Genomic DNA, 12,296 nt, shown 5'->3' with positions numbered 1-12,296 from the left:
GTCCCTGCTTGGTGGTGACACCTGCGTGTGTCCTATCCCTGCTCGCAGTGTGGGTGGGGGGGTGGGTGTGTGTGCGCGTCCCTGCTCCTCGTGCGCGTGTGCGCGTGCAGCGCGTGTGCAAGGTGTGCGCGGGGGCACGCAGCGGGCCCGCGCCCCGCTTGTGCATGCCGCGCTGCGCTCGTGCACCGGGTGTGCGCGCCGGGTGTGCACCGGGTGTGCGCGCTGGGTGTGCACCGGGGGTGCGTGCCGGGTGTGCGTGCCGGGTGTGCGCGCGCCGGGTGTGCGGCGCCCGTGCCGTGCGCGTGCGGCGGGGCCGGTGCCCGGCCGGCGGCAGGTCCCGGAGGCGGCGGGTCCCGGGGGACGTCTCTACGTGGCGGCGGGGCCCTAGCGAGGACAGTGAAGGCGGGCAGTGCATACACCGAGGGGGCTAGCGCTACTCTGGCATCATCCCTGATATTCGTTGCTATTAAGAATATTGGATTAAAATGTACCTGATTCCTCATTAATACTATTTGTCTTAAAAATACCATGCATTACGTTAATTATTGCTCTATAGGTTCAGTACCGGACTCCTACGGAGAAATATTGCCCTCAAATAGACTATCTAAAGTTTGGCAAATAAATAAATAAATCGGCTCCAAAAGCGTCATAAAATTGGCATAGATTTAAATACTTTTTTGCATGCAGAGTCCCCGGGGGCGGCTCGGGTCCTTCTTTCCTTCCTTCTTCCTTTTTTTTTTCCCTTCTTTCGTTCAAGAAAGTGACAAGACTTTGGCATAGTAAAGGGGGGCCTGGCCGGGCCGGCGCCGCCGGGGCCGGGGTCGGGGCGGCTCGGGAGGGCGGAACCTCCTCGGCGCCGGGCCGGGCCGAACCGGGCCGGGCCGAACCGAGCTGAGCCGGGCCGAGCGGAGCCGAACCGGGCCGAACCGGGCCAAGCCGGGCCGAACCGAGCGGAGCCGAACCGGGCCAAGCCGGGCCGAACCGAGCGGAGCCGAACCGGGCCGAGCCGGGCCGCGTCCCGGCGGAGCCCCCGGCAGGAACCAGTCCAAAGTCCGTGCGAGGGGAGGGCAGGGCCCGAGCGGGCCGGGGCCGGGGACCGGGGCTGTGCTCTCTTCGGGGCTGGGGAAGGGCCCCGGCGGGGAGGGGACGCCCCCGGGGAGGGGGGTGGGGGGGGGAGCGGACCCGGGGAGAGACCTACCGGGTCCGGGGCAGCCCTCCGGGGAGGGGGGGTCCCGGGGAGGGAGCCCCGGGGGGGAGGGGGGCACCCGGGACGGGAGGTGGGGGGGGGGCGCCCCGGGGGGCAGCACGGAGGGGCCCGAGGAGGGGAAACCCCCGGGGTGGGGGCACCCGGGATGGGGGTACCCGAGGTGGGGGCACCCCCCGGATAGGGGCACCCGGGATGGGGGTCCCCCATGGGCTGGGGCACCGGGTGGGGGTACCCGGGATGGGGTACCCCGGGATGGGGGTACCCGGGATGGGGGTACCCCAAGGGGCTGGGGCACCGGGTGGGGGTACCCGGGAGGGGGGCACCCAGGGTGCTGGCACCCTCAGGACAGGGGTACCCGCAGCCGGGTGCCCAGGCAGAGGCGAGGGGGCTGCCCGGGCCGGGGGCACCCGTGGGCCAGGGCACCCACGCAAAGGAGCAGGGGGTCCCCGGGCGCGGGGGTGCCGGGGTGGGGGCCGCCGTGCAAGGGCACAGGGCTACCGGGGGCCCCCGCGCGCGGGAGAGGAGGGTCCCCGGGCGCAGGGGCACCGCGCGGGGGGCGAGGCCTTACCTGGGCTGGGGGCACCCGTGCGGGGGCTCGAGGGCGAAGCCGGGCGCCGAGGTACTGCGCGGGGCGGGGAGGGAGGCTCGGCCCGGGCCGGGGGGCTGGGGCAGGGCGTCCCGGGGCCGGGGGGCTGCTGCGTGCGTGTGAGCTGGCGGGGGGGGGGTTGGGGGGGGCGCAGGCCAGTCAGGTCTGGAGGGGGCTGAGCGGGGGCACGGCTCCCTTGAAGCAGGCGGACTCGTAGTGCTTGTTGAGATAGGACTTGAGGGCGAAGGTCTTGTTGCAGCGCTTGCACTTGAAGTGCTTGAAGGCGGAGTGGGTCTGCATGTGGGCGCGCAGGTTGGAGCGGTCGGCGAAGGCCTTGCCGCAGTGGGCGCAGCCGAAGGGCTTCTCGCCCGTGTGCGAGCGCATGTGGCCCTGCAGCAGCCAGGGCCGGCTGAAGGCCTTGCCGCACACGTCGCACTTGTGCTTGAGGTCGTGGGTGAGCAGGTGCATGGCCATGGCGGGCATGGAGACGTAGACCTTGCCGCACGTCGGGCATTTCTTGGCCATCTTGCTGTCCAGGCTGCGGTGCGTCTGCTTGTGCCGGCTCAGGTTGGAGGAGGTGGCGTAGGTCTTGCCGCACTCGCCGCACGTGTGCCGCTGCAGGCTTCGCGCCCCGCCGACCACCTTGCGCCGCGACCGCCCGTCGGTGATGAAGAAGGCGTCCACGGCGTAGCCCTCGCTCACCGCCGCGTCGCCGTTGATGTAGCCCCCCGCCATCCCCGAGTGCGGGCTGTCCGGCGGGTCCGAGTCCGGCGCGCCATAGTCCCCGTGCGAGCCCGGGTAGATGGGGTCCGGAGACGGCACCTTGAGCGCGCCCTCGCCGTCCCCCTCGTACGCCGCCGGCGCGATGTAGTCGCTGATGTACCCTGCTGCGGGGCCGGGGCAGGGGCGGGGGGCACGCGGGAGCGGGGCAGAGAGGGGAGACCCCGTCAGCCGCGCTCGGGGGGCCCCGGCGCCCTCCTGCCCGGCCCCCGCCTTGCTTTGCCCCTCGTCCTGCCTGGCTCTGCCCCTCTCCTGCCCCTGCCCCTGCCCCTCCTGCTGCCTCCCTGCCCCATCCAGCCCCTGCCTCGGTGCTGCCTCCCCCCCTGCCCTTGCCCTGCCCTTGTCCCCCCCGACCTCCCCCTGCCCCTGCCTCGGTGCTGCCTGTCGCCCTACTGCTGCCTGCCCCTGCCCTGCCCCTGCCTGTGCTCTGCCCCTGCCCCTGCCCCTGCTCCTGCCCCTGCCCCTCTCCTGCCCCTGCTCTGCCCCTGCTCTGCCCCTGCCCCAGCTCCTGCCCCTGCCCCTGCCCCTGCTCTGCCCCTGCCCCTGCTCTGCCCCTGCCCCTCTCCTGCCCCTGCCCCTGCCCGTGCTCTGCCCCTGCCCCAGCTCCTGCCCCTGCCCCTGCCCCTGCTCTGCCCCTGCCCCTGCTCTGCCCCTGCTCTGCCCCTGCCCCTCTCCTGCCCCTGCTCTGCCCCTGCCCCTCTCCTGCCCCTGCCCCTGCTCTGCCCCTGCCCCTCTCCTGCCCCAGCTCCTGCCCCTGCCCCAGCTCCTGCCCCTCTCCTGCCCCTGCCCCTCTCCTGCCCCTGCTCTACCCCTGCCCCTGCCCCTGCCCCTGCCCCTCCTTCTGCCCCTGCCCCTGCTCCTGCCCTTTCCCCTCTCCTGCCCCTGCTCTGCCCCTGCTCTACCCCTGCCCCTGTCCCTCTCCTGCCCCAACTCCTGCCCCTGCTCCTGCCCTGCCCCTGCCCCTCTTTTGCCCCTCTCCTGCACCGATCCTGTCCTGCCACTGCCTCTGCCCCCCCCCGTCCCAGCCCTGCCCCAGCCCTGCCCCAGCGCCGCCCTCACACCCTACTGCAGCACCCCCTGCCCTGCTGCCCCCTCACCCTGCTCTGCCCCTGCCCCACTACCCCTGCCCCACTGCTCATGCCCCTGCCCCACTGCCCCTGCCCCACTGCTCCTGCCCCATTGCCCCTGCCCCATTGCCCCTGCCCCTGATGCCCCTGCCCCTGATGCCCCTGCTCCTGCCCCTGCCCCATTGCCCCTGCCCCACCGCCCCTGCCCCATTGCTCCCGCCTTGCTGCCCCTGCCCCACTGCTCCTGCCCCTGATGCCCCTGCCCCATTGCCCCTGCCCCACTGCTCCCGCTACTGCCCCTGCCCCATTTCCCCTGCCCCGCTGCTCCTGCCCCATTGCCCCTACCCCATTGCCCCCGCACCACTGCTCCTGCCCCTGGAGCTCCTGCCCCACTGTCCCTGCCCCATTGCCCCATCCCATTGCCCCCGCCCTGCTGCTCCTGCCCCACTGCCCCTGCCCCATTGCCCCTGCCCCACTGCCCCTGCTGCATTGCCCCATTGCCCCTGCCCCACTGCCCCTGCCCCATTGCCTTGTCCCAATGCTCCTGCCCAGCTACTCCTGCCCCTGCTGCCCCTGCCCCACTGCCCCTGCCCCATTGCCCCTGCCCCACTGCCCCTGCCCCTGATGTTCCTGCCCCACTGCCCCTGCCCCATTGCCCCTGCCCCACTGCCCCTGCCCCTGATGTTCCTGCCCAGCTACTCCTGCCCCTGCTGCCCCTGCCCCACTGCCCCTGCCCCATTGCCCCTGCTCCACTGCCCCTGCTGCCCCTGCCCCACTGCCCCTGCCCCATTGCCGCTGCCCCTGCCCCACCGCCCCTGCCCCACCGCCCCTGCTCCCCCTGCCCCACTGCCCCTGCCCCATTGCCGCTGCCCCACCGCCCCTGCCCCACCGCCCCTGCTCCCCCTGCCCCGCCGCCCCGCTGCAGCCGCAGCCCCGCCGGTGCCCCCCGCCGCCGCCCGCCCTGCCCCGGCCGCGCTCAAGGTCAGCCCGGCGGGCGGGCGCGGCGCGGCGCGGCCCGGGCATCGGCGGCGGCGGCGGCGGCGGCGGGCAGCGGGGCCGCGGCCCTCTGCGGCGCCCCGGCTGCCGGTTATGCAACGCGCCGCAGCCGCAGCCGCACCGGGCACGGCCGGGCCGCCCGCGGGGCCGCGCTCCGCACAAAGGCCGCGCCGAACCGGGCCGCGCCGAACCGGGCCGAGCCGAGCCGAGCCGAGCCCAACCGGGGGCCGGGGCCGCGGCGGCGGCGGGGGGCTCCGCGCCGCTGCGCGCTTGTCCTTGAACTTGTCTCCGGCAGACAAAAGGCGCGGCGGGGCCGGCGCAGCGCGGCGGGCGGCGCGCAGGAATGCGGCGGCCCGGTTCGGCCCGGTTCGGCCCGGCGGCGGCGGCGGGGGGGGGGGGGTCGGGGGACACGCGCGGGGCCGGCGGCGCGGCGGTATTTACCCTTGTCGTGCAGCCGGGAGCCGAAGTCCGCCCGGGCTCTGCCGTACGGGGCGTCGAGGCCGGCGGAGAAGTCATCGATTTTGACCTTTTTGACCAGGAAGGACCTGGGCATGGTTCCGCGCGGCGCCCCGCGGAGCCCGGCCCGGGCCGGCGGCACAAAGGGGCCCCCCGGGGCGGCGGGGCGAGCTACGGCTTTGTGCGCCGGGCGCCGCCGCCCAGCGCCGCGCCGGGGCCGCCCGCGGCCGCCGCCGCCGCCGCCGCCGCCGCCGCCGCCGCCGCCGCCGCTTCCGCGCGGCCGCGCCCGGCGGCTCCCGGCGCCCTGGGCAGCGGCGCGGCCCCGGCGCGCTGGCGCATGGACCGGCGGGCGGCGGCGCTTCAGCACCGGACAGCTCCGGCGGCGGCGGCGGGGCGGGGGCGGGGGCGCGGGCGCTGCCGCTGCCGCTGCCGCTGCCGCTGCGCACGGTCGGCGCGGTGTGAGCGCTCCCGCATCAGCTGTTTGGGCTTATAACGGCGGCCCCGGCGGGGGGGGGCCGCGCGGCGGCGCCCGACCGCGGACAGCGGCCGGCGGCGGCGGCGGCGGCGGCGGGGGGGGGCTGGGGCGGGGGGGGGGGGCACGGCCGCGGGGACCCCGACGGGGGTACCGGGGATGCCCGGCGCGGGGGGGCGGGGGGAGCCCTCGGCGGGGACACCGGGGATGGGGGGGGCACGGGGACCCCGCGACAGGGACACTGGGGATGGGGGGGGCACCGGGAACCCCCCGGCAGGGACACCGAGGATGGGGGGGGACTCGGGAACCTCGTGGCAGGGACACCGGGGGCTCCCGGGGATGGGGGGGGCACGGAGACCCCCCCCGGCAGGGACGCCGGGCATGGGGGGGGCACCGGGAACCCCCCGGCAGGGACACCAGAGGGTTTCCTGGGATGGGGGGGGGCACCGGGACCCCCCGGCAGGAACACCGGGGACTCCCGGGGATGGGGGGGCCATAGAGACTCCGTGGCAGGGACACCGGCGATGGGGGGGGCACCGGGACCCCCCCGGCAGGAACACCGGGGACTCCCAGGGATGGGGGGGGCCATAGAGACTCCGTGGCAGGGACACCGGAGATGGGGGGGGGCACCGGGACCCCCCCGGCAGGGACACCGGGGACTCACGGGGATGGGGGGGGGCATAGAGACTGTGCGGCAAGGACACCAGAGATGGGGGGGACACGGGAACCCCCCCCCCCGGCAGGGACACCGGGGACTCCCGGTCACGGAGGTATGGGGGGGGCCCAGCATGGACGGAGGATATGAGGGGGTGTGGGACCCCCACCCCCCCCCGGTCCCCTTGTGCCTCCTCCGGGAGGGGAGGGCTGCGGGGACAGTGCCCCCCACCCCCGGGTCCCCCTGCACCTCCCGGGCAGGGTGGCTAGAAACGAGCCCCCCCCCCCCAGTCCCCCTGGGGGAGGGGCTGGAGAGGGACCCCCCCCCAGTCCCCTGTGCTGGGAGTCTTGGAAATGGCACCTGCACCCCCCCACCACATACACCTGCTCTTCTCCGGGGGGGGGGTTTGGGGGTGACCTTGCCCCCCCCCCGTGCCTGCTGCCTGGGCAGGGGGACAGGGTCCTGCACCCCCTTCTCTGCATTTCCCTGGGGGGGGTTGCAAGTGTCCCCTGAATGTCCCCATGGAAGTGGCGGGGGGGGCGGGGGGGGGAGGTCTCACGGCAGAGCCCCCCCCCCCATGCTCCCCTGCACCCCTCCAGCCTGGGAGACCTCGCAGCGAGGGTGCCCCCCCCATCACCCCACGCCCCCCACCCCCCACCCCGGGGACACCGGGGCTCCCGAGCGGCCTGGCTCCCCACCCCGCGCCGGGGCTCCGCTGCGGCCTGGCCCCGCTGCAGCCGCCCGCGTTTCCCCCCCGGCCTCCCCGCGGGTGCCGGCAGACGGCTGCAGCTGCAGCCGGGCGAACAATGCGCGCCGGGGTCCCCGCGAGCATCGCCGGCGCGGCGCCCGAGCCAATGGCGAAGGCCGCGGGCGGCGGCGCGCAGAAGGTGCCCCCTCCGCACGCGTCCTGCAGCGGACATATGTCCCTCGTTAGCGGCGCCGGGGCCCAGGCCTGCGCCCATTGTCTCCCCGCGCGGCCCTGCCGCTCGCGCAGGCCCGGCCGGCCCTGGGCGACGGGACGAGCCCCCGGGCCCCGCGGCGGAGGGGTCCCCGCATCCCCGCTGCCCGCTGCGGGGTGCTGCGACGGAGCGGGGGGAGTGTGCAACGGGGGGGGAGCAGGCCGTGCGTGTGTGTGTGTGTGTGTGTGTGTGTGTGTGCGTGTGCATGGCGTGTGGCACGCATGGCGGGGGTGAGAGCCTGCATGGGGTGTGCATGCATGTGTGTGCGTGGGGTGCTGCGACGGAGTGGGGGGCAGTGTGCAACGGGGGGGGAGCAGGCCGTGCGTGTGTGTGTGTGCGTGTGCATGGCGTGTGGCACGCATGGCGGGGGTGAGAGCCTGCATGGGGTGTGCATGCATGTGTGTGCGCGTGCGTGGGGGTGTGAGCGTGCACGGTGTGCGTGTGTGCGTGCATGGGGGTGTGAGCGTGCACGGTGGGGGTGTGTGCGTGCATGGGGGTGTGAGCGTGCACAGTGTGCATGTGTGTGTGCATGCATGGGGGTGTGAGCGTGCATGGTGTGCGTGTGTGCGTGCGTGGGGGTGTGAGTGTGCACGGTGTGCATGTGTGCATGCATGGGGGTGTGAGCGTGCACGGTGCGTGTGTGCGTGTGCATGGGGGTGTGAGCGTGCACGGTGTGCGTGTGTGTGCATGCATGGGGGTGTGAGCGTGCACGCTGTGCGTATGCACGTGCATGGGGGTGTGAGCGTGCACAGTGTGCGTGTGTGTGTGCATGGGGGTGTGAGCGTGCACGGTGCGTGTGTGTGCGTGCGTGGGGGTGTGAGCGTGCACGGTGGGGGTGTGTGTGTGCATGGGGGTGTGAGCGTGCACGGTGTGCGTGTGTGTGCATGCATGGGGGTGTGAGCGTGCACGGTGCATGTGTGTGCATGCATGGGGGTGTGAGCGTGCACGGTGTGCGTGTGCACGTGCATGGGGGTGTGGGCACACGTGGCAGGGTGAGAGCATGCATGGAGTGCATGTGCGTGTGTGTGAGCATGCACTGGGTGTGCATTTATGTGAGCATGCGTGGGGTGTGCATGCGTGTGTGTGTGTGAGCATGGATGTGTGCATGTGTGAGCATGCATGGGGGATGCGTGTGTGTGAGCATGCACATGTGTGTGAGCATACATGGGGACGCGTGTGTGTGAGCGTGTACAGGCGTGTGTGTGCGTGTGTGAGCATGCTTGGGTATTGTGAGCATGCACAAGTGTGTGTGTGCATGCATGGGGTGCATGTACGTGTGAACAGGCACAGGTGTGAGCACGCATGGGGGATGCGTGTGTGAGCGTGCACAGGCGTGTGTGTGTGTGTGCGTGTGAGCACGCATGGGGGATGCATGTGCGAGTGTGAGCATGCACGGGAGTGTGCGCGTGCACGAGGACGTGTGCGCGGGAGCCCACGCAGGGGTGTCAGCGTCCACGGGTGTGAGACCACGCGCAGTGGGGGAGGCTGTGAGTGTGCCCGTGTGTGTGAGCGTGCAGAGGGGCTGTGTGTGTGACCGGCCACCCGGGGCTGGGGGGGGGCAGTGTGCCCGTGCGTGCGAGAGAGCGTGTGTGCACGTGCGAGCGTGCACGGGGGTGTGAGCACGCAGGCTGCGTGTGCGAGCGTGCACGGGCGAAGTGAGAGGGAAGTGCAACGTGACCTCAATTAAATCTGCAAATGAACCCCCCCCCCGCCCCCGCCCCGCGTGTGCGCTCCGGCTCCGGGAAGACAACAGCTTGCCGTTATTTGCACGGGATCTTTGTTTCAGCCGGGGAATTAATTGAGGTCAGCGCCGACTTCCCCGCTCGCCCCCGGCGCCCGGCACCTGTGCAGCCCCGGGGCCGCAGCCCGGCTCGGGCGGCAGCGACGCGGGGCCGATGCTGCTCACGTTGGTGCTGCGATTGCAGCTTCGCTGCCTGAGCATCACCGGGGCAAGCGGAAAACACGCACGTGCGCCTGCACGCACGCTTGCACGCACAGGCGGTGCCCAGGTTCGGGGGTTGCCCCCCCGGGTGCTGCGGTTGCCCCGGGGGCCAACGCTGGGTCCGGTCTGGTTCAGCTTCGCCATGAGTGACCTGCACGAGGGGACGGAGTGGTCCCCCAGCACGTTCACAGGTGGCCCAAAGCTGGGAGGAGCGGCTGATGCCCCGGAGGGCCGTGCTGCCCTGCAGAGGGACCCGGACAGGCTGGAGAGACGGGTCCAGTGCTGGGCTCCCCAGCGCGAGGGAGACATGGAGCTACTGGAGCGAGGGCAGCGGAGGGCTGCGAAGGTGCTGAAGGGCCTGGAGCATCTCTGCTGTGAGGAAAGGAGAGGGAAGACTTCTCCAGGAAGAGAAGAGGGGGATCTGATCAACGTGTAGGGTGTCAAGAGGATGGGGCCAGGCTCTTCCCAGTGATGCCCAGCGGTAGGACGGGAGGCAACGGGCACACACTGAAACACAGGAAGCCCTGAACATACAGAAAAGCTTTACTGTGAGGGTGACAGAGCACTGGGACAGGTTGCCCAGAGAGGCTGTGGCGTCTCCATCCTTGGAGATATTCAAAAGCCATCTACGATCCTGGGCAACGTGCTCCGGGTGACCCTGCTGGAGCAGGGACGTGGACTAGGTGAGCTCCAGAGGTCCCTGCAGCCTCAGCCGTCCTGCGATTCCCAGGCTGGATGCTGCGCCTGCCTCCCGCGCACTGCGGTTGCCCCCGTTTGCAGGGTGCCCGTCGGATGCTGGGGTTGTCCTGGCTCCGGCAGTTGCCCCCGTTGGGTGCTGCTGCTGCCCCAGTGCTGCGGTTGCCCCCGTGGGTGCTGCGGTTGCCCCCGTTCTGGGGTTGCCCCCTTGGATGCTCAGGTTGCCCCGTCCGATGCTCACCTGGCACCCCAAAATGTGCTTGGCACCCCAAAGTGAGCACGGCACCCTGAAACCCGCCCAGTGCCCCGGCACCCACCCAGCACCCGAAAGCAGGCAAAGCACCCCAAAACCAGCCTTGTATCCCAAAGCCCACCCTGCACCCCGACACCCACTGCACACTGTAACCCTCGCTGCACCTCCAAACCCACCCTGCACCCCGAACCCCTCCTGCACCCCAAAACTCACCTTCCACCCCAAAACCCCTCCTGCACCCCAAAACTCACCCTCTACTCCAAAACCCGCCCTGCACCCCAAAACTCACCCTCCACCCCAAAACCCCTCCTGCACCCCAAAACTCACCCTCCACCCGAAAACCCCTCCTGCACCCCAAAACTCACCCTCCACCACAAAACCTGCCCTGCACCCCAAAACTCACCCTCCACCCCAAAACCCCTCCTGCACCCCAAAACTCACCCTCCACCCCAAAACCCCTCCTGCACCCCAAAACTCACCCTCCACCCCAAAACCCCTCCTGCACCCCAAAACTCACCCTCCACCCCAAAACCCGCCCTGCACCCCAAAACTCACCCTCTACCCCAAAACCCCTCCTGCACCCCAAAACTCACCCTCTACCCCAAAACCCGCCCTGCAGGTTCCCGCGAAACCTGCGCTGCACCGCAAAACCGCCTGGAAAGCAAAACCTGCTCTGCACGACACAACCCACCTGCACCCGAATCCCGCTCTGCACCTGACCCCCCCCCGGGCAGACCATCCTCGCACCCCGGCTTGCCAAAAATGATCTAAGCACCTCAAAAAGGCGCCTGTACACCATGAAACACCGCTCTGATGCCAGTACGACGCCATGCAACCCAGAAAACCATCCTGGCAGGCCAAAACGCCCCACATATCCACAAACCTGCTCCTGCACACCCCCATCCCCATCCCCGCACACCCCCATCCCCGTCCCCGCACACCAAGATCCCTCAGCCCTGTTGCTTTTCCCTGTATATATTTCATCGTTCCCTCCTTTCCTCCCTTCCCTCCGGGTTTATTTGCCCCGTCCCGTCTCCGCCGCAGCCCCTGCCGCTCCGTGACGGACCCGCAGAACCGCTGGGGCTGGCGGGACCCTCTGGAGCCCGTCTGGGCCCAGCCCCTGCCCAGGCCGGGCCCCCCGGAGCCCCTTGCCCTGTCCCCTGGCCGCATGGCCTTTACACCTCTCCAGGGACGGGGCCCCCCGCTCTCTGGGCTCCCCGTCCCAGCGCTGGGCCAGCCTCGCGGTACAGATGTTTTTCCTTTTTTGTGGATGGAGCTGGCTGCTCCGGCCTGAGCACCTTGGTCGCTGCACACCCACACCGTGGCCACCCTGTCCCCTGCACTGTGGCTTCCCTGTCCCCTGCACCGTGGTTTCCTTGTCCCCTGCACTGTGACCATCCCGTCCCCTGCACCATCGTTTCCCTGTCCCCTGGACTGTAACCATCCCGTCCCCTGCACTGTGGCTTCCCCGTCCCCTGCACCGTGGCCACCCTGTCCCCTGCACTGTGGCTTCCCTGTCCCCTGCACCGTGGTTTCCTTGTCCCCTGCACTGTGACCATCCCGTCCCCTGCACCGTGGCTTCCCTGTCCCCTGCACCGTGGCCACTGCATCCCATGCGCTGTGATTTCCTTGTCCCCTGCACTGTGACCATCCTGTCCCCTGCACCAGGGCCACCCTGTCCCCTGCACCATCGTTTCCCTGTCCCCTGCACTGTGACCATCCTGTCCCCTGCACCGTGGCCACCCTGTCCCCTGCACCGTGATTTCCCCATCCCCTGGACTGTGCCCATCCCGTGCACTGCACCGTGGCCACCCCATCATCTGCACCGTGGTTTCCCTGTCCCCTGCACCGTGGCTTCCCTGTCCCCTGCACCGTGGCCACTGCATCCCATGCGCTGTGATTTCCTTGTCCCCTGCACTGTGACCATCCTGTCCCCTGCACCAGGGCCACCCTGTCCCCTGCACCACGGTTTCCCTGTCCCCTGCACCGTGACCATCCCCTGCAACGTGGCGTCCCCGTCCCCTGCATTTTGGCCACCCCACCCCATGCACCAGGGCCACCCTGTCCCCTGCACCGTGGCCACCCTGTCCCCTGCACCGTGGTTTCCCCGTCCCCTGCACCGTGACCATCCCCTGCAACGTGGCGTCCCCGTCCCCTGCATTTTGGCCACCCCACCCCATGCACCAGGGCCACCCTGTCCCCTGCACTGTGGTTTCCCCGTCCCCTG

At 71.0% G+C, this 12,296-nt stretch overlaps 1 protein-coding gene across 1 annotated transcript; it reads right to left on the bottom strand.

The window, feature by feature from the left end:
- Positions 1-1,952: 1,952 nt before the first annotated feature.
- Positions 1,953-5,248, bottom strand: SCRT1 (scratch family transcriptional repressor 1). Its single transcript, XM_064505514.1, has 2 exons — positions 5,078-5,248; positions 1,953-2,680 (listed from the first exon to the last, which is right to left on the bottom strand). The coding sequence occupies exons 1-2, from the start codon at positions 5,187-5,189 to the stop codon at positions 1,953-1,955; spliced, it is 840 nt and encodes a 279-aa protein (XP_064361584.1). The 5' UTR covers positions 5,190-5,248.
- Positions 5,249-12,296: the final 7,048 nt, after the last annotated feature.

The sequence above is a fragment of the Dromaius novaehollandiae genome, chromosome 2, assembly GCF_036370855.1.
Source record: "Dromaius novaehollandiae isolate bDroNov1 chromosome 2, bDroNov1.hap1, whole genome shotgun sequence".
NCBI lineage: Eukaryota > Metazoa > Chordata > Aves > Casuariiformes > Dromaiidae > Dromaius > Dromaius novaehollandiae.
Note: the sequence above shows the minus strand (reverse complement) of the source record. Positions and strands in the feature narration are given on the sequence as shown.

Bases quoted from the DNA above. Each gene is read 5' to 3' on its own strand.
- SCRT1 (XM_064505514.1), bottom strand. From the start codon at position 5,189: ATGCCCAGGTCCTTCCTGGTCAAAAAGGTCAAAATCGATGACTTCTCC. The intron at 2,681-5,077 runs GTAAATACCGCC...CCGGCCCCGCAG, and splicing joins CTCCCGGCTGCACGACAAGG to CAGGGTACATCAGCGACTAC.